General features: G+C 38.3%; 1 protein-coding gene across 1 annotated transcript; it reads right to left on the bottom strand.

Moving 5' to 3' along the window:
• Positions 1–870: 870 nt before the first annotated feature.
• LOC141812792 (uncharacterized) lies at positions 871–10,786 on the bottom strand. The gene is made up of 2 exons (XM_074700779.1): positions 10,529–10,786; positions 871–1,421 (listed from the first exon to the last, which is right to left on the bottom strand). Exons 1-2 carry the CDS (start codon positions 10,751–10,753, stop codon positions 924–926), a joined length of 723 nt encoding a protein of 240 aa, XP_074556880.1. The 5' UTR covers positions 10,754–10,786; the 3' UTR covers positions 871–923.
• Positions 10,787–23,081: the final 12,295 nt, after the last annotated feature.

Here is a 23,081-nt window from a genome sequence, read left to right on the forward strand (position 1 = left end):
TGTAGCAGAACACTAGATCAGTCGAGTTGATCAATCATGGTTTAAACTTTTTATTTGCTACAATAATAGTCGACTAATAAATACTATAGCAACCCCCTAAGCACTATTCAATATATTGAAAAACATCTCAAATCTCAATTTCGAGATTTAGGATTTATTAGTCGATTGATATATCCTATCAATCAACTGATACTCCTGTTTCAGCCTTAACAAAGTTGAATTCTCATCTTACCTAGTATCCTATTGACTTCAACCTATTAGGATGTTCTTAATTTGTCTGATATCCAATTAACCTTGATCTATCAAAACTTTTTATTGCTTAGCATCTTGTTAATCTTGACCTACTAGGACTTCACCACTGCCTAACATCTAATCAATCTTGACTTGTCAGGACTTTCTCATTACCCAGCATCCGATTAACCTTGACCTATCGGGACTTCATGTCTCATGTTAACTCTTTGTTAGACTTTCGACTGCCAAGTGCATGAGCAATTGTGATCTACTTGAACTTTTCTCTTGTCAATTTTCTATTGGACTTCTGACCGCCAAGTGTTCGGTCAATCATGACCAACTTGGGCATCTCCACCGTCAAATATCCAGTCAATTTTGACCTAGTTGACGTCACACTTAACCCACTAATATATTGATCAAACATTGAAACCAAACTCGAGTTTGGTCAACTTCTCAACCTGGTCAACTCTAACTAAAAGTCGATTGCACCAACAATAATAATACGAGAAATTTTTATATTCACCTTTTATATATGGAGATAAATAGAGAAAGATAATGCAAATAATGGAATGCCAAAGTTGGTATAGACAAATAAATTAAGTCAATTTATAAGATTTTTTTTCTTAATATTACAGCATTTTAAAAAAAAGAAAAAGAAAAAGAAAAATTAAAAAAAATCTAGTCTTTTCAAATTAAACAACATTTGATTGTTTTCGGCTATTTCTCTCAAGAAAACCTTCTAAAATTATTCTTTTTTTATATTCGGCCGAGTCCATATCGATCATCTTTGATGTATTTTTCTCTCCATCATCACGAGGTTGTGATGAAGCTCTCGCGAGTTGCCATACGTATAAACATGAGCATAACCAAATTATAGCAACGCCACGACCAAGAAACGTCATGATAGCCAAAGTGATTGCCATGATCCCAACTCCAGTAGATGGACCAAGCTTCCCAGATCGACTCACAACCTTCTGTGGCTTTGGCTCATTGCTGTTAGACCTTTTTTGAATAGGAAGAGAGTGTTGAGTAGGTAAAGCTTGTATTACGCGGATGTCATCTTTTATTTGAGTTTGAAAGAGATTTAGTTGTTCGGTGTTTCTATTTGCACCGACTGTCGAAGCTTCACTGCTGCCTGATGGTTGCTTCCTGTCACCATTCTTGTCTCCATTATTGTTGTCATCTCGAACCTGTTGCAACACAATAAAATATAGAGATATTCTTTGAAGTCATCATATTTTAGTATAAAAATGGATATAGGATTAGCTGTGAACTGGCTGCTTCATACATGATCATACAAAAGGCTATTTTTATTTATTTATGCATCAATCTTAAAATATATTTTAACACGAACTTTAAGATACACTTTGTATTTGTTATAGTGTCACTAAATTATATTGTTGTTACATCTTAGATACTATCAAAAATTAAATCGCATAGGATATGTATGTGGATTTAATTAATAAATGTATATTTATTGATAAAAATATATATTGCTACCAAATTTTACTTTTAAAATTGTATTATAAATGATACCATTGTATGTGATTTCTTCAAAATATTAGTGCAATCAACCCTTATCAAGATTGATTAAGCTCGGTTAACCAAACTCTAATTGACTTAAGTTAAATTTTGATATTTGATCAATATATTAGTTGGTTGAGCAACACGTCAATATGTCAAGATTGGTCAGATATTTGATAATCGATCAATGAATTTGTTGACTATAGAGTAAAGAATCAAATAAGTCAAAGTTATACTAAATATTTGATAGTGGAGAAGTCTAAATGGATCACGATTGATCAAATATTCAACAGTTTGAAATCCAATAGAAAGTTGGCAAGGTAAAGTTAAATGGATCGAGGTTGACCAAATACTTGACAATGAGAAAAATCATTACAATCATGGAGAACTAAATATTAGACATGAGAAAGTGAAGTCTTGACAGATCAAGGTTGATCAGATGGTTAGACATGCGACACGAAGTCTTGGCAAGTCAAAGATGATCAGATACTAAGCAATGATGAAGTCCTGACAAGTTAAAATTGACCGGATACTAGGCAATAAGAAAGTTCCGATAAATCAAGGTTGATCGGATGTTAGGCAATGAGAAGTCTTGAAGTTGATCGGATGTTTGGCAAAAAAAGTCTTAGTAAATTAAGATCAATCGAATACTAGGCAAAGATGAGGTCCTAGTAAGTTGGAATTAACATGAACTAATCATACAAAAATATTTAAGAGATATAAGGATCCCTCAGCATAAGGGTATTCAGTGTGAATAATATTTTCAGCATTTGCTATAGTATTTCTGCTACAGTAATAGTTGATTGATGAACAATCATCAATTGATTGTGAACATTATTTTGCTATAGTAATAGTCAACTAATGGATTTTGATTAATCGACTGATGACACTGTAGTAGCAAACAGAAAGTTTGAAACTCGAATGTTACACTTGATTGATCCCAAATTAGTCAATTGATGAACAGTAACAGTCGACTGATCACACTATAGCAACAAATAAAATATTTTTAACTCGACTGCAAAGACTCGATTGATTGGCATTAATTGACTGATAAATGGTAAAAGTCGACTAATGTCACTGTCGTAGAGACCATAAGATTTCTAAGTCGGCTACAACACTCAACTGTTTGGGCATCAATCGACTAATGAACAATAACTATCAACTATTCATGGTCAAATCAGAGTTGATAAGAATCGTTTTGTAGATACAACAATTGATTTCAATAAAGTAATAGACTGATGGCGTTGAGCAGTCGACTGATAGGTGAAATCAGCCCCGACCTAAAGGCTATAAAAGAAGGATTTTGAGGAGGTTTTCAATGTTGATTCTTGGGGTTTTTGGAGGATAGTGCTGCTATATTTTAAGACCTCAAGAGACAACCCAAAGCTACAAATAACAATCAAAGCAAACTTAGTGGAAATTATTTATTTTGATTTCTTTTGATATCATTTGTATACTTTTTTTTGCTTTGTATTTGTTTGTAAAGAACAAGTGTTATAAGAGATTTCTCTGCTTCCAGAAGGTTTGCAGCAAGGAGAAGGATAGTGGAGTATCACTAGGACTAAGATGTGGAGTATGAATCGGAGATTCCGAACCATGTAAAATCTTAATTTGTTGTGCATGTGTTTTACTTTGTTTTATGTTTTTATTTTCGCTGCTTGTTGACACATTGTAGATGGGCACAACGACTGAGAACGAGGTTGAAATTGTGAATTGCTATTCACTCTCCTTTAGCGATGTCATTGGTCCCAATAAGTGGTATCAAAGCAAGTCCAAAGGTCCAAGGCACATAATAAGGTAATTAAAATTTTGATTAATTTGGTGTCTAACCATGTTTATTCAAATTAGGCAAATATCAGGATGCCACTGAATTATGGACGAAGCTAATAAAGTTTCATAAAGATCCAACCTTAAAGCAAAGTGAAGATGAGTCCAAGGAGGAAGACTTATTGGCTTAAGAGCGTGAGGAATTGAAGGATGAGAGGTGCTCAACATCCAAGGAAGATATTGAAGAAGCATCGACCTCAAGGGTTGAGGAGGAGAGGTCATTGACATTCAAACAAGAGAAACTCTCAACATCCAAAGTCGATGAGGAGGAAGATTGTATCACCTTGACAAGCATGGAGAGCCCAACTTGTGAAGGCATTACAATTTCAATTGTTAAAAATAAAGATCATATCATTTATTTTAAGGGTAAAGAGAAGGAACAGTATAAAAGTAAGTGTTATAAATTAACGAAGAAGAACAAGTGGCACCCAAGGATAAGGAGAAGTCAAAAGAAGTCGAATCTTTAGTGCAAAAGGGCAAGAAGCGCATAGTGTACTTTTCGTACAACCAACGAGGGGACTATCTAAATCAATGCCCAAATGGGAAGGACCAAGGTAAAAATAAGAGAGGAAGCTCAAATTTAGGAGGAGCTTCTAATGTATCATTTCGTAATGAAATTTCTTCACGTCATGATAAAAAAAAACATGTTAAACCTAAATTTTATAAATTTAGAGCTTATTATCATGAAAATAGAAAATATGATAATTTTAAATCATATCATATCATGTTAGAACTAACTCATCTCAATATAAGAGGATGAAAATCTCTAGGCAATAATCCAAAGAAAACTAGACATATGCCTAGAAAGTACAAACCCAAATTAGAAATAAAAAATCAAGAATTAATGATTTGGAGAAAGAAAATCAAGTCTTAAAGTCAAAACTTGATCAATTAGAGAAGACCCTTAAGAAAATGTCAAATGATGTTAAAGGATCTAAGAAGGAAAATCTAGGATTAGGTAGGCAAGAACCAGCCAAAGGCAAGAAAGGTTTGAGATACAAAACTAAGTCTAAGGAGAATATACTTTCATACCATAGAGTTTCATATAATTATGAAACTAACCCTAGGTTTATGAGTCAATTCAAGATCACAAGGGAGGTCATCCCTGGTGTTGACTTTGAGAAGACTAGTATGACTAAGACTTCTAAGAAGCTTAAAAGAGACAATAGAAAGATATCTATAAAAGTTATCCTTACTAATCACCTAATACACCCAAGGAGCTCTAATAGGTATCGGATTTCTAAGAGTGATCCTTTCACACTAGATATGTATTGGGTGTGCCAACCTAGATTGGAAGGGTAGTTAATCTAATCATGATAAAATTGGTATTTTAACACTTTTTTGAGTTATAGTGATATCTTGAAAATAAATTTTTAAATTTTATCCGATTTTCTAATGTTTCAATAAGAATTGAGTTCTTAAGTTTGATCAAAATTGGCACGATGTGATAGATACTAAAAGTGTGTCAAGATTGAGGTTTTTGGCACATTTGAGGAGGTTTGGTCCACTTATGTCAAATTTTGTATTTGATATGATGATTAGATGATGATACTTAGATCAGACATCTATGTATTTTATAATATTATGCTATGCTTACATGCTTGTATGTTGATACCTACCATGACATTATGACATACATGAGTATGATATCTTATCGTGATATTTGATACATGTCATGTCATGCATGCATTATTTGAGTATGATAATTTTTTTATAAAAAAAGTATACATTTGATGCATGTCATACTCATTCTCATATATTATTTTAGTTCCTTGTAAATAAGAACAAATGACATTGTTTGACATCTTAGGTAGGATGGTCGAATTAGAAATGTATGATCCCTCAGTTTAGGGAAAATAAATTTTACATCTCACAAGTGAGACACATTAGATACAAGTGGGATATTAGGATGATAACTAAGTTTAAGATGTTGATTGGTACATCTAAATGAGTTAAGTTTCATCAAATCAAATGGATTTTGTTTGATCAATCATGGGGAAAATTAATATATAAGTCATGTGCATTTAGTCAATAGATCACGATTGAAAATTAATTTTGAAAAATATTTTAAAATTATTTTAAAAAATTTTAGTGAAATTTATTTGTTAATAAAAATCACTATTGATGTTATTAATACAATGTTAGAGTGAAATATTGAAGGTTTCAATATTTTTCAACATTATATCATTCTTTAAAAATAAGAGGTATTTTAAAATATATATATATATATATATATATATATATATATATATATATATATAGTATTTGACATAAATAATGTCTGTATGCAATTTCATAATTTTTTAAAAATCATAGAAATACTTATGTATTTTTAAAATTGGACTGAATTCAGTTATAAATTTTCAAAAATTCTAGAATTACTTATGCATTTTTGAAGTTGGACTGAATTCAATTGTAAATTTTTAAAAATCATAAACTTATGCATTTTTAAAGTTGGGCTGGATTGAATTGTAGATTTTCAAACAAACAATCGAGTGATTTAGTCGACTGATACAATAAAATTTGACTAATTCAAGTTGTTTTAATTAGTCATGTTTCCTCACTCCTAAGTATTTAACTATCCCTAATCCTCTCATATCCTTGGATAAGTACTCAAAAGGGATTTTTTTAGTAAAAATGAGAAGGGAGAGTAAAAGGGAGAATGAATAAGGATTTGAAGAGAAGGTTAAGATTCAAGGTTGAATTTTTAACATCATAACTTAGATTTTAAAATTTCTTAAAGTTTTAAAAATTTCAAATCATTATTGATATAATCATTGAAGTTGGAGCTTACTTTGAAGGGAAGGTCTACCTTTAAGACATGAGTTAGGTATTAAAGAAAGAGATATGTATTTTTGAAGGATTGTTGTTCAAGGTTGAGCATTGAAAAAAATGGAAGGTAGGGAACCTCCAATCCCATTGTGATGTTGGAATTTTGGAATGGAAGGGATTTTGAGAAGTGAATGGATTTTGGAAGAAGTTTTTTTATGTATGCCAAAGGAGGAGAATGAAAGGTTTAAATTAGGAAACCTTTCAAAAAAGAATGATCAAATAGGATGGTAGACTAATGATTTAATTTAACTTAAATATATTATCAAATATCAAAAAAGAAAATATTGTTTGTGCAATCGACCTCTAGTCAAGGTTGACTCAAGTTGGTCATGCTTGAGTTGACTTGAGTTGAGTTTTGATGCTTGATCAATATATTAGTTGGTTGAGTGAGATGTCAGTAGGTCAAAGTTGACTAGATACTTAATGGATGATCAATATGTTTGTTGACTAGAGCGAAGAGTCGAGTATATCAAGGTTGACCAGATACTTGATAGTGGAGAAGTCCAAGTGGATTGCGGTTGATTGAAAACTTGACGATTTAAAGTACAATAGGGAGTTGACAAGAACAAAGTCCAAATAGATCAAGGTTCACCGAACACTTGGCAATGAGAAAAATCCTAATAGGTCATGGAGGATTAGATATTAAGCGCTAAAAAGAGAAATCCTAACAGGTTAAGGTTGATCGAATGTCAGACATAAGATAAGAAATCCTAGTAGATCAAAGTTGATCGAATATTAGGCAACGATAAAGTCCTAGTAGATAGGTTGGCAGGATGCTAAGCAATAATAAAGTCTTGACAAATCATGGTTGACCATATGCTAAGCAATGAGGAAGTCCTGGTAGGTCATGGTTGACTGGATGATAAGCAATAAAAAGTCTCAGTAGGTTAAGACTGATCAAATATTAGCAAAGAAAATCATGATAGGTTAAGGCTAATCTGATACTAGGTAATGATAAGGCCCTAATAAGTTGGAGTTGACATGTACTAATTATACGAGGAAGTCCTGAAGATATGAGTGTTCCTCAGCATAAGGGTATTCAGTGTGAATAATATTTTCAACACTGCTATAGTATTTCTGCTACAATAATAGTCGATTGATGAACAATATCAATCAATTGTAAATAGTATTTTACTACAGTAATAGTTGACTAATGATATTGTAGTAGCGAACAGAAAGTTTAGAACCCGACTATTACACTCGACTGATTCCAAATTAGTCGATTAATGAATAACAATGTTGACTGATCGTGTTAGTAGTAGTCCTAGAGTCAATTATGTGATGATTAACTAAGAACTTTTGTATCATATTCTATTATTAATAAAGGCAAGGTTTTTGGTTATTATGCTTACTTTATGTTTGTGACAAATAAATAAGTATAATAATGTCCTTGGATAGCTAGTTCTAATCTACATCATATCGATTAATTTGAGTCGATAATGGGATGATGCAGAGAACACTACTCTTAATTATTCCTAGTCAAGCATTAATATTTTGAGACAATACTAATGTATTGAGACTAGCATGTAGGTCAACTTGATGACTTAATCTCACAAGTCATGAATATGAGATATCGAGTTGACACATGGGTATACATTAGAGAATGTATACTGAATTGATCCGCCATGAGAAAGTTTCATGGATCATTATATAAATGTCATAAACTTTCTTATGTGACTATTGGTATGAATAGTCCTTAGACCTGAAGTCACTACGGTTCCCTACATAAGGAGTTATGTACTTTGGTATCGTCAAATGTCACCCGTAACAGGGTGGACTATAAAAGCGATCACTGGGTATGTAATAAATTATGCGGATGGATGTGAGTAATGTAGATGAGATCTATCCCCCAATATGACTAGAGTGATATCTTGAGGCCTCTTAATAGAGTAGGATCACGAAATGTATGGTGATGCTCAAATGAGTCAATATGAGATATTAAACTCATTTGCTTGAGTGAGTCTACTTGGGGATCAAGAAACAAAAAGATTGATAAGAGGATGACACAGTCTATACCTCATTGATCAATCTAGATATCAAAGATAGAAGGACATGGTTATATATTATCATAGTCATGAAGGTTATGTCGGATCTCAACATTCTTATCACTTGGGTAGCAATGATGCATTGCTAGATGCCACTCATTATTTATGTTTTTAAAATGGGTTTTAGAGACATTACCAATGTTACGAGAATCTATTGGATCACACACAAATAACATTATATTTTGAAGATGTGTTTATTTTAGTTTAACTAAAAGAACAATTAAGTTCATTGGATGGTCAAGACTTGAGTTAGACTCAAGTTGGTTGAATGAGTTATACTCAAATTAAACCAATTTGATGAACGAAGTTTGATTCATCATGCATGATTAATGTGGATTAATCATGCATTGAAGAAGATGATGTTATCATGCATGATTAATAAGGATTAATCATGCATTGATGAGGGAATACCAAAAGCCTAAAAACTTTTGGTATTCATGGCTTGAGTATAAAAGAATTTTTTTTCTTTCCAAAACTCATGTTATTAGATGTTCATCTTCCTCCCCCTCTTCTTCTTGGCTGAACACATCATCAAAGGGTTGCAAGCACAATCAAAATTTTCTCCAAAAGTGAGTGTTCATGTGGATACGCATAAAGGCACGGATACTCAAGAGATCCGACAAACTTTGGACAAGCAGGATAAGTGAAGGACACGCTTCAAAGATATACCTTATTAGATAGGATTTTGTAGAGCTAAACTTGTATGAGTTTTTCGCAAGGATCGCTCAAGGGATCCTTTTTCCGCTGTGATTTGTTGTTTATCGCATAGGATTCCCTACAGATCACATTGTATCAACAAACATGAACTCAACTGCAAAGACTCGACTGATTGCATCAGTCACTTAATGAATAATAATAGTTGGTTGATATCATTGTTGCAGCAAACAGAAGATTTCTGAATCAACTGTAACCCTCAACTATGTGGACATCAATCAATTGATGAACAATAACAATCGTCTATTCATGGTCAAATCAGAGTTGGTAAGAGTCATTCTGCAGATGCAATGGTCTATTTTAATAAAGCAATCGACTGATGATGATGAATAATCAATTGATAGGTGAAAATTAATACCGACCTAAAGGTTATAAAAGAAAGATTTAATTTAGAGGAGATTTTTTACTTCGATTCTTGAAGATTGTGGAAGATAGTGCTGCTATATTTTCAGATATCAGGAGGCAAACCAAACCTACAAATAACAATGAAAGGAAAGTTTCTTAGTGGAAATTATTTATTTTGATATCATTTGTGCACTTATTTTTTACTTTGTATGTTTGTAAAGAACAAATATTGTAAGATGGTTTTCCACCTTCGAAAGATCTCCGACAAGGAAAAAGATAGTGGACTATTGCTAGGACTAAACAATGAAGTATGAATCAGGAGTTTCAAACCATGCAAAATCTTGATTTATTGTGCATGTATTTTATTTTATTTTATATTTCTGTTGCCGTTGCATGTTGATACATTGTAGATGAGTATGACGATTGAAAACGAGATCAAAATCATAAATCACTATTCACCCCCTCTGGGAACGTTATTAATCCAACACAAAATTTGGTACAATGGGCTACTAATGCAAATTAACGTTTAGCTGGCCCCAATCTCTCATATAAATTTGCAGTTAAAAAAAAGGTATTTAAATTATTGAAGCAAATTAATATTAATCCATTTTTAGCAACAGATAGCTTTGACAAGGTATTCTAACGATAAGTCTTGTAAAACAATTAATCAGCTCAGTTTTAACTAACCTACAGCCATCGAGGACGATAAGTGCATATTAGCAATGTCATTAGCAGACTATTAGTTAGGTAAATTAATAATAATAATAATTTTTTAAAAAAAAATCACAAAATTTCTGGTCCTACAAGAAGTTCCATGCATGGGTTAACGACGCAACGTGTTACGTGTGGCGGCAAACCTACTATATTTTCTACGCGGCGCACCCGGAAGCATCCATCCGACGTGGAAGGAATATTCCGTCAAGTTTTCATATTTTAGCGACCGCTTCCCGATTCGTGCTAGTGCGAGAACGGACGGATCGGATGCAATAAGAGAAAGAAATCGAGGTTACCTGAGCCGAAGACTTCTTGGGCCGGCTCTCCTCGCCGGCCCGAACTGGCCTTGACCTGGCCGGAGAATGAGCCGGGACCTTCTGCTTCCTCTTCTTTCCCCGCGCAACGAAGAAGCAGGCGGAGCACGACGGCATCTCGCGACCGTCGGAGTCGTTGACTCGAGGACCGCCGAAGCAGAAGAGACTCGACGAGGAGAGTCTGTTACTGGGCTTCTCCGGCTTCATAATACTCCTCGAGCAGGGGAGCGACAAGAAGAACACAGAACGAAAGGTAGGGTATTGCTTTCCCGGACTCGTCCATAATAAAGCTCGAGGGGCTTCGATATTTTCAAAGTCAACGAAAAGACCTGTTGATCAGTGAAAGCTCTGTTCGAAGACGCTTAGATTGCTTAGGATTCGAATTGAATGTTTGATTGATCTATTTGAGGGTGTTAGATAGTTTGCAGATTGGAGATGCCATTGGAGATTGCTTGTTGGGGATGTCCTGTTGACCAAGGAATCATAATTCATAAGTCCATTCTACCAACCCAATCCAGGCTCCTTGTTTGATAGGTAATTAATTATATATATAGATATATAAAGACAATTTTGTCAGATGCAGAAACATTCTCAGGAAGCTTGAAGTGAAGATCTGCAGGGGATCTGGAGAGGTTGAATGACGACGGCAGGTGATGGAGGAGGTGCTCAGACATTGAACAGGTCTGGTTGTGCAGAAATAAAACCAAAGAAGAAAAAACAATGGCCAAAATTTCTATGCCATCTATTAATATCTATCCAAGAAATGTAGATAAGGGTTGATTAATTAGGCAAAAATTCAAGAGTACTCTTTTGTCCCTTTTTTTTTATTAATCATCAAAACAACAACGTCACCGCCACGGACTGGCTTAGATGGTTCTTAGCATAATAAGATCTAGAAGTTGATTTTCAACGAGTGTGAAATGCCCGGTTGATTACCTCACTTCCTCTTGCAATGGGCTACTGTATCAGAGTAAAACCTTATGTGATTTAACTCTCTTCTAAATCGCTTGGGATGGTATTGAAACAGCTCCCGAAGTGAGAGTATCACCTTTTGTCAGTCCACTCTTTCTTATTACTTAAACTATCTTTTTTTTATATCAATTAATTCATAATTACTACAACATATTATTAACCATCTATGTATATATTGTAGTAACTATTAATCATAACTACTATAATATTATAACAGCTATGATTTATAACTACTATAATATGAATACAGATAATATCTTATTTAACTAAGTCAATTACATTGATCAATACCATATTATAATAGCTATGAATTTTACTTACTATAAAGTTATGATTCACGATTGTTACAATATGTGTTGTAGCAATTATAATTTCATAATTGTTATAATATGTACGTAGGTATTGATCAATAGTATGTTATCGCAGCCCCCGAGGCATAACTGAATTAGTTACGATGGAGTATCGTTGCAGAAATGGACAAGGTTTGAATCTAAGTGAAATCGAGACAATGCCCTCCTCCGTCGTAGTCAACTGTAGCTTCTCGATTTACCTCTTCATAGATAGTCGCAGGGCTGACCGTGTGGGGTCGCTGGGATGACGAATTCCATCTTTTACAGAAATGGTATGTTATCGTAGTTATAAATCATAATGCTATATAACATTGTAGCAGTTATGAATTATACTGTAACAAAAGATCATATATTGATCCTAAATATCTCCATACAATTGACCTCACATCCATATGTGGAGAGGTAAATCAAAAATTAAAATAAATCCCCATATAATAGGGTATGGTCACACGATTTCATCGGGATTTGAGCCTGATTTATTGAGGTAATTCTATTACACGGCGACTGACTCGACTATATCCTATGGTGATAGGTATGAATTATAGCTATTATAATACTTGCACGGTTGATTTAATTTTCATGCATCAGGCAAGGAGGAGTAATTAAGTATCAAAAATAGGATGAGACATTTAATTAATAAAAAGAGATATCTTTTGAAAAGGACGTTCGTTTAATTTCTGTCATAATTAATTAATTCCTTTATATGTTTTAGACCATATAAATTTAGTCTTCTTTCTCACGTGAGGTATTTCAATTTTTGGTTCCTTCTTCTTTTCTTTTATTTTAGACAAAGAGTATCACCATAAGAGTATCACCTTTTGTCAGTCCACTCTTTCTTATTACTTAAACTATCTTTTTTTATATCAATTAATTCATAATTACTACAACATATCATTAACCATCTATGTATATATTGTAGTAACTATTAATCATAACTACTATAATATTATAGCAGCTATGATTTATAACTACTATAATATGAATACAGATAATATTTTATTTAACTAAGTCAATTACATTGATCAATACCATATTATAATAGCTATGAATTTTGCTTACTATAAAGTTATGATTCACGATTGTTACAATATGTGTTGTAGCAACTATAATTTCATAATTGTTACAACATGTACGTAGGTATTAATCAATAGTATGTTATCGCAGTCCCCGAGGCATAGCTGAATTAGTTATGATGGAGTATCGTTGCAGAAATGAACAAGGTTTGAATCTAAGTGAAATCGAGACAATGTCCTCCTCCGTCGTAGTCAACTGCAACTTCTCGATTTACCTCCTCATAGATGGTCGCAGGGCTGACCGTGTGGGGTCGCTGGGATGGCGAATTCCATCTTTTATAGAAATGGTATGTTATCGTAGTTATAAATCATAATGCTATAACATTGTAGCAGTTATGAATTATACTGTAACAAAAGATCATACACTGATCCTAAATGTCCCATACGATTGACCTCACATCCATCTGTGGAGAGGTAAATCAAAAATTAAAATAAATCCCCATATAATAGGGTATGGTCACACGATTTCATCGGGATTTGAGCCTTATTTATTGAGGTAATTCTATTACATGGCGACTGACTCGACTATATCCTATGGTGATAGGTATGAATTATAAAATGATAATCCCAGTAGCCACATCTCTGGGGGTGGTCGGCCCGGTCCCACGGAAGTTTTCCACCGACCACCAGGGTAAATCGGGAAGCGCATACGGTGGCCAATCCAGATGCCCAGCATCCTTTGATTGCGTTCCCCATTTGGAGAAAAATTCCTACAAATACGCCGTAGCTGGGAATCGAACCGCGTATGAATTATAGCTATTATAATACTTGCACGGTTGATTTAATTTTCATGCATCAGGCAAGGAGGAGTAATTAAGTATCAAAAATAGGATGAGACATTTAATTAATAAAAAGAGATATTTTTTGAAAAGGACGTTCGTTTGATTTCTGTCATAATTAATAAATTATAATATGTTTTAGACCATATAAATTTATTCTTCTTTCTCACGTGATATTTGATTTTTGTTTTATAGAACAATTTTATAGTCTATATTCTATGCATACTATTTTCTATTTTCATATGGATGTTGACCTTTAATAATATTTATCTCTTTTTCATTTTAGTTAATTTTAGCATTTAAAAAAATATCTCCTTCTATTTTTCAATTATTTTGATGGTCAAAATTTGATTTTTTTTTTTTACAAAATTATACTAGTTTATGTGTAAGAGTAAGAAGTAGATGTAAAATGTTTTTTTTTTCAATTGAATGAAGTCATTCGAGTATTTTTGTTGATGAGCAAAATCATGCCATTTGGGATAAAATTTCAAATTAAAAGCCTTCTCGGATCTTCCTATGAGGGTTTCTATATTTTTGAGTTAATGAGTCATCAAGAAATCATGATAAGTTGGATAGCATTAGGTATCCAATTTACTATTCAATTCCATGGAAATTTCTCACTTGCCATCAGCATAAATCAAGAAACATTCACAACGGACGACCTATTAAATTAGTGTTCTTACATCAACCGTCCATTAAAAAAAATGCATCCATTAATTCGATAAAACTAAAATTTGATCTTTAGATATTTAGAAGATTGAGAAGGCACTGTGTCACTGTACCATTGCTATGAGACACAGCAAAAGACTTTGATGGTTCAAGTGATTGCTCGAAAATCATATCAAGAGAGATCATGAGCGTCTCGACCCGAGTATTTTGGTAGTCTTAGTTGAAATGAACCATCACAACATGCAACACAGTTTTCAGCATATGCATGCAAGAAAATTGAAAGGACGTACCTTTAATTAGATCGTTCACTTGGGCCTTGGGGTGAGTTTTAAGGCACTAAGAATTGCCACCAATGTATGAGAGAGGTTAGGGTTTCAGGAAAGCAAATTTTAAAATTTGGTTCTTGGAGAAGATGTACGACACAATAGTTAGTTTAATTTGGAGAAGTCGATCACCTCTCTCTCTTTATATATATATATATATATATATATATATATATATATATATATATATATATATACAATAGTTAGTTCCGGTCAAAAATCGACGACAGTCAACCCACCGGTCAAGAAAATACCACCTCAATCGATGCGGGCCCGGGTAGGAGGGGGACCTGCGAGAGGAACACGAACGAACGGATTAGCTGGTACCGGGGGATCCCGGCAGGCCACTCCGACGCTCAAGTCAGTTCTCCGGCGAAGAAAGTAGTAGCAGAAAGAACAGTGTAGTAGTTAGAATGCAAGAGATTGGATATGTCCTTCATACCTGCGTGCGAGCTAATATACCTTTAAGGAGAACCTTCCTTCTGACAGGAGGGGTAGGTCGTGGTGGTATCTGAGGAGACCAAGCCTGGGCGTGTCTGACATCTGCGCCGATAGGGTAGCATCTAGGAGACAGGGGCGATACTTCTATGACTGCTCTGCGGCGGGATGTCACATGTCACCTTTGTCGTTTAGCTGTAAATAGAAATGCAGCCACAGGGACAGGATGGAGCGTGGGGACGTGGGCGCAACCTTCCCCTGTACAGCCGCTCGCACGCTTAACTGTCGGTGTTGCAGTCAGGTGTCGGTGAGACTTGAGCATGAGTTGCTGTTGGAGTGGGAAAAGGTGTCCGGGACCAGTGAGGACTAGGTTTAGCCGGGTGGCATGAACAAGGTAAGTGGCTGGGCAGACCAGGCAGACTATCATGCATATGTCGGGTATGAGTGCCCAGACAATGGGGCTTACTAGAAAATAACCATGAAAAGTATTGACCCAGCATATGATAACCGGGCGAGACAGATGTCGGGTCTGAGCCTGCTGAGGTGTGCCCGGGAGACGACCTACGGGAGTGGAGTGGGCCTAGGACCGACCGAAAGCATCCTGTCCCGGGTAAGAGAGGTAAAGGCCCAGTCTGGTCGGGCATTAAAGTAGTAACCTCTAGCTCGGCGAGCCAAGTGTTGTGGCGAGATAGCCGAACAAGATGCCCAGTCAAGCCAGGTGGGAAGGGTTGAGCTAATCAGAATGAATTGTATTAGGAGTTGCCCGGGCGGCACTCCAGCGATGAGGGGCATACTCGGGCCGAGCTGTAGCTGTTTTATCCCGGGAAGACCGATGAAAGGCCGGTGCTAGCCGGGTAAGATAATGTCGGGGCTCACCGCAATAATCATCTGGTCGAGGAGGCCGAGCACCGGGTCTCTCGGCCTAGATAAATTCCTTGGGCCATTTGGGTCCCAGACCCTAGGGCCGGGATTGTGGACTCCGCGGCCGGCCAGATAGGGCTGCATATTGACCTCCTCGATCACGTAGGACCAAGTGACCTTCCTTGACTGTGGACGGCCCGGAGAGACCTACCACATCATATATATATATATATATATATATATATATATATATATATATATATATATATATATATATGATATACTGCGCGACGGTATCCTGCCCGATTCGTGCGCGAATCGATCCCAGCCGTCCACGCCGAATCGCGTGAAACCACAGCCGTGCGATTGCACAGTATTTCTCCTCGGACCTTCGCCGCTTCCCGGCGTCCGTTCATCGCCGTCCAACCACCGATTGCCGCCGGACTAGACCCGTTGGAACCGCAACTCACCGGCGGTCCGGCGGGTGCCGGACTCCGGCCCCGATTCGGCCGGAATCCTGGCCGAATTCCGGCCGAAATCGGCCAACAGACACTGTTGGCCCATTTCGGCCGGAATTCGGTCGGCCGGAATTCGGCCAGAATTAGGCCGGATTCCGGTCGAATCGGGGTCGGACTATGGCCGCGGTCGACGCGCCCGGCGCCGGCGCGTCGACCGCGACCGGACTCCGGCCCCGATTCGGCCGGAATCCGACCGGATTCCGACCGAAATCGCCGCCAGACGCTGGCGGCCGTTTTCGGCCAGAATCCGGCCTGATTCTGGCCGAATCGGGGCCGGAGTCCGGCCGCGGTCGACGCGCCGGCGCCGGGCGCGTCGACCGCGGCCGGAGTCCGGCGATTCGGCCGATTCGGCCGAATCCGGCGAATTCGGCCACCAGCGCGTCTGCTCTGTTTCGGCCTGAATTCCGGCCGGATTCCGGCCCAATCCGGCCGGAATCCAGTGCCGATGTGTGCGCCGTCGAGTTGCGCTTCCAACGAGCCCGGGATGGTGGCCGGCGGTGACCGGACGGCGACGAACGACGACGATGAATGGCGAAAGGTCGGCTGGTCGCGCACCGACGTCGGGTTTTTCGTTCGCGCAGGATATCAGACCTGTATATATATATATATATATATATATATACACACGTGTGGTCGTCGAGAGTAAAAGAGAATATTAGAAAATTGAGGTAAGTATAATTATCGATTAAAATTTGAAGATTACTTCATGAATTCAAATAAATCCATGATCTCCTATTCCGGTTTCAGCGTGCCTCCTACAGTATATGCCAATCTCCTACTTCGATCTCGGTATGCTTCCTACAGCACGTGTGGACCTCCTGTTTCGGTCTCAATATGCTTCCTACAACATGTGCTGACCTCCTGCTCCAGTCTTGGTATGCTTCCTATGGCATGTGCTAACCTCCTGCTCCAGTCTCAATATGTTTCTTGCAACATTAGTTGACCTTTTGCTCCGGCCTCGACATGCCTCCTACAGCATAGGCCGACCTCTTGCTCCGGTCTCGGCATACTCCCTACAGTATGTGCCACCTCCTGCTTTGATCTCGACATATTCCCTACAGTATGTGCCGACCTCCTGCTCCGGTCTCGACATACTCCCTGTAGTATATGTCGACCTCCTGCTTCGATCTCGGCATGCTTCCTACAACATGTGGCGACCTCATGCTCCTTTTTTTGCATGCTTCCTACAGCATATGCCAACCTGCTGCTCCAGTTTTAGTATGCTTCCTACAGTATATGCCGACCTCCTGCTTCGGTCCTGATATGTTTCCTACAGTATGTGCCGACCTCCTGCTTCGATCTCGGCATGCTTCCTACAGCATGTGCCGACCTCATGCTCCGGTCTCGGCATGCTTCCTACAGCATGTGCCGACCTCCTGCTCCGGTCCTGGTATGCTTCCTACAGTATGTGCCGACCTCATGACTCGGTCTGGGCACACTTCCTGCATTACGTGCCGACCTCATGACTCGGTCTGAGCACACTTCATACATTACGTGCTGACCTCACGACTCGGTATCGGCACGCTTCCTACATCCGGGGTCAACCTCCGGTATGTGATTTTTATCTGGAGACATGGTCATTTCATCTAAACCGGGGAGCATAGAACTGATTCTTCTATAAAAGTGGGAACGCATCCTTAAATATATATATAAACGGATAGAATCTTTCTAGAACAGAACAAGTATGTCAAAATATTTCTCAAATGGTTGTTAATATTTTGGAGATCAATTACTATAAAAAGGTAACCCATGCCCATGTACGCACACATAAACCCTAACTTTCCCAAGTCACTAACTCCTTCCTTGCGCTGAACCCTAACTTGAGCATCAGAGTGGCTTGCCGAGACCCACCTCCGGTGTCATTCTAACCCTCTTTTTGAGTGCTTTTCAGATTTCTTCTTCTCCTTCCGCGACTTCACCTTAGGAGCGTACATGTCGGTGATCTTTGAACCAGTATTGGAACTACCCACGGTGTATTGGCCGAAGCAAATTGGCGTCATCTGTGGAAAAATTGAGCCGAAACGCTACAATGGTTAACATTGGAGGAACAGTTGGCGAGCATGATTCTGCTGAAAAGAGTTGCGGCAATAAAATGATGGTCACCCCCGACAAGATCAATGAATTAGTCTCGTAGAAAATGATAAAGGTACTACAGCAACATTCATTATTACCCCCTTCGGGAATTCCAGCACCCTCTCCAGAAAGACCTCTCTCCCCATCGAAGATGACCAATGCCGAGAGAGGATAATGTGCCCCTGTTAAACTCTCTTCGCAAGGAAACCACTTTTTTGGAGGAAGATTCTCACAAGTCCAGAACTGACCTATGTCGACCTGACTACAAAAGCAAGACAGTCATGGAAGAAGAGGTAAGCCTATTTCGCACACCTTTTTCTAAGAAAATTCTGGAGCAAGAATTGCCTCGGCACTCTCACCAACCCTAGCTAGGAGAATACACAGGATCTTCAGATCTAGAAGATCATCTGTGCCGCTTTGAGAATGTTGTCTTACTTCACCAATACTCAGATGGAGTCAAGTGTCGAGTTTTTTTGACCACCTTATCAGGCTCTGCTTAGAGATGGTTCAGCCGTCTTCCTCCCTCATCCATACATTCTTTTGCTGATTTCAAGAATACCTTCCTCCATCAATTCGCTAGTAGCAAAAGATATTAGAAAACACCCCTGAATTTGTTTGCCATGAAGCAAAAACTTCGAGAAACTCTCAAGGAGTATATCCAGAGATTTGATCGGATCATTTGGGACGTTCCTTCCACGCCCACGGAGGTGTTGAACAATGCTTTCTCCCAAGGATTGATAGATGAAGAGTTCTTCCGATCTCTGGTGAAAAAGCCTTCAACCAATTATGCTAAGTTATTAGAAAGAGTTGAAAAGTACATACATCTAGAAGAAATTCAACTTGTCCGGCGAGATGACAGCTCGACCAACTATAGATCAGAGAAAAAGACTTCTCTACCTATACATCACAAGGGGGTCATCTAGGTACTGTCTCTGATAATAGACGTCAGTTTCAAGGACGCAAGATACAGGATTAGTGCAAAGAATTAGGAATTATCCAAGCCTTCACTTCTATGGCCTACCCACAGAGCAATGGACAAGCAGAGGTAGTTAACAGGGAGCTTGTCAAAGGTCTCAAAATAAAGTTGGATCAAGTACAATGAAATTGGGTAGATGAGCTGCCCGGTATATTGTGGGTTTACAGAACTACTCCAAGAGACAGTATCTAGATGATTCCTTTCCACCTGATATATGGAGGGGAAGCAGTGATACCTGTAGAGGTCGGAGAGGAATCAAGCTGAATCCTTGCTTATGGAAGTGACAACAATGATAAACGACGTACATAATTGGATCTCATTACGGAAACTAGAGAACTTGCAGCAATTAAGTTGGCAGCATACCGACGGAAGATGTGCCAGACTTACAACAAGAAGTTATATCTCGCTCTTTTCAGGTTGGAGACTTCGTCTGGAAGAAGATTAAACTAGTAGGTGATGTCAGAAAACTGGAACCTCAATGGGAAGGATCTTATAAAGTTACTCAGCGGCTTAGCAGTGAATCTTATTATTTGGAAGACGCCAAGGGAAAAAAGCTCGGTAGGCCTTGGAATGTCATTCATCTTCGACCCTATCGTATTTAAACTTATATAAATTTCTTTATCATTTTTTGTATGAACATTTTGTGATTATTTAATGGAAGTTTTTCTCTTCCAAGCCAAGCCCCAAGCTCAAAGAACTTGCCTTATGATAGGCCAAAACATCGAGCCCCAAGCTCGAAGAACTTGCCTTACGACAGGCCGGAACACTGAGCCCCAAGTGCAGCTTGGGATCGCTCCAGTGTAATGCGCATGTTCTCACATTTCAAAAACGTACGCAGCGGAAATAAAACAAACAATTAACAGTAATTATTACAACACACACATGCAAATAGGAAATAACAAGTGTACAAGGCATGACAAGAAATTAAAATTTTTACAGAATAATAAATTATTCTAAGCGTACCTTTCTGATGACGTTTGAGCAGGATTGATATCAATCGAGCGATTTTCGTCGAAGTCCCGCCTCTACTGGTGATACACGCCAAGCTCCCGTCTGAACGGCTTCGGAAGCCATGAGTCGTGTCATCGTCTTCGGTACTAGCCGATGATCGATGACAATCGAATCGAGAGAAGTCTTATTCCGAAAATCACGCAACAATATTTGTCGCGATCGTTCTGGGACTTTCTAACTATCACCGAGAATCGTATTCCCGATGTAATTCATCGGTGGTCAACCATTAACCGTCGATTAGGACAAATAACCAAAAACTCTTTTCGATAATGATGGTAGAATAATATTCCGGCAACGATTTCATAAACGCTTCGAGAAAAGAAAAACTAACTGGGTTTTTTTGTTCTCTCCCATGCAAGCACGGCCCAAAACAGATACAATTTTTCTCTCCTCTCCTACGCAACCAAAACAGAGGAACCAGCAGATCTCTGGTTTCTCCGGCCACCTCCTCCTCCTCTCCCGCACTACGGCCGAAACCAGCTGACCTTCTTCTCCTCTAGCGATAGCCATTGCAGCAAGAAGGAAAAAGGAGCAGCGATGACCAAAAGTGGCTTCTCACACGCGGTGGCCGAGCAGCAAAGAGAGGCAGTCAGCGGCGCATTGACGGGGAGGAAAACAGCTCTGTTCTAAATCACGATCACCTCTGTTCTTGAAAGAAATCGCGCGTTGCGATTGTCTTTGTCGCGTGCTGGGAAGAAGCGTGCGGCGGTGGCGCTGCTCCTCTCCCTCGGCCGGCGAAGTAGCCGTCAAATCCAGTGGCGCCATCACGCCGGTGGTCAGCCGCTGCAGCGCTGCAATTTTTCCAAGCTGTGCTCTCTGTTTTGTCACGCGGCTAGGAGAAGGGCGGCTGCAGGAAGAAGCTGCTGTCGGGAGGGGTGCTAGGGTTCTCCGGTTTGTTCCATCTCCGGCATATGGCCGGCCGGGCGGGTGGCGGCGTGTCGACTACAAAGAAGAACCCTCAGTTTTTCTCTCCGGTCGGTGCGCACACACAAGGAAGAAGCACAGATCCTAGAAATTTTGTACGAGAAGAGACGAAATTTCTTAGCGAAAATTCTTATAAAAAATTTCTTTCTTATTCGAATTTTTCCCAAAAAAATTCTAAATAAAATTTCAGAAATTTTCTTTTATAATTAGAATTTCCTATCCGAAATTTCACACAGAATTCTTTCAGATTTCTTTCGGAGGTCTTCCAAGGTCTTCTGAGGTCTTCAAGAATTCTTCCGAAGGTCTCCAAGAGGTCTTTAAGAATTCTTCCGAAGGTCTCCATGAATTCTTCCTGAGGTGGATTCGAGGATTTCCAGAGGCTACAGTAGGAACCTAGAGGAGGAATTGGTTTTGGTCTCCCGATGGGCTTAAGCTTCCCATGTTCCTCCTGAACACACAGCTTAAGTCTATCAATAATAATTCATTCCACTAGAGAGTTATTATTGCACTACTGCACCAATCACATATTACAATGTGAGCTCCTTCTTACTATAAGTACATTAATCTCCCTGTGTTTAAGATATCGTATGTCCGTCAATTAAATGAGTTACTGACAACTCAAATTTAATTAACTTCTAATCCAAGAGTAGTATCACTCAACCTTATTATCATGCGGACAAGATCCACCTACAGGGTTTACATGATAATCCTTATGAACTCCTCAAGGGGACATCATCAACCTATATTTAGGACACAGATTCCTTCTATAATCAACAACACATCATGTATATAATACTACTTTCCAACTCATCGGACCTTTTGATCTATCGCTCTAAATCTCACCCTTTGATGAATCAAAGAAGTACATACTAAGTACATGTGTTTGTTATTATATTGGGATTAAGAGCATGTACATCCATAGTAACAGAGGTTTAGTTCGATTATATAGTCAGTATAAATCGAACAATCCTCAAATGGTCCTGCTCAATACACACTGAATGTACTAGTGTAATTCTATAGTCAAGACAGACTAAGATCAAATTACACTACAACCAGTCTAATGATTTGTCCAATCCATCTTGGTTGTGAACACTGTTTATAATCTAAAAAGGAACTGATAACATGGTCTTCTGTGTGTGACTCCACACACCATGTTTATCTATAATATAGATTAAATGGACACTTGCATAAAAACTAAATGCAAATATTGACCAAAAGTAATTCTCATTTCAGAATATTTATTTACATAGATAGCTAGGATTCTTGTATACATCCCAATAATACCTCCTGCTCTGGTCTCGGCATATTCCCTGTAGTATGTGCTGACCTCCTTCTCCGGTCTCGGCATACTCCCTGCAGTATGTGCCGACCTCCTACTTCGATCTTGACATACTCCCTGCAGTATATGCTGACTTCCTGTTCTGGTCTCGACATACTCCCTGCAGTATGTGCTGACCTCCTGCTCCGGTCTCAGCATACTCCCTGTAGTATGTGTCGACCTCCTGTTTCGATCTCAACATACTTCCTACAGCATGTACCGACCTCATGCTCTGGTTTTGGCATGCTTC

This window comes from Curcuma longa, chromosome 19 (assembly GCF_044706935.1).
Source record: "Curcuma longa cultivar G26 ecotype Majalengka, Jawa Barat chromosome 19, ITB_CL_G26_1.1, whole genome shotgun sequence".
NCBI classification, from domain to species: domain Eukaryota; kingdom Viridiplantae; phylum Streptophyta; class Magnoliopsida; order Zingiberales; family Zingiberaceae; genus Curcuma; species Curcuma longa.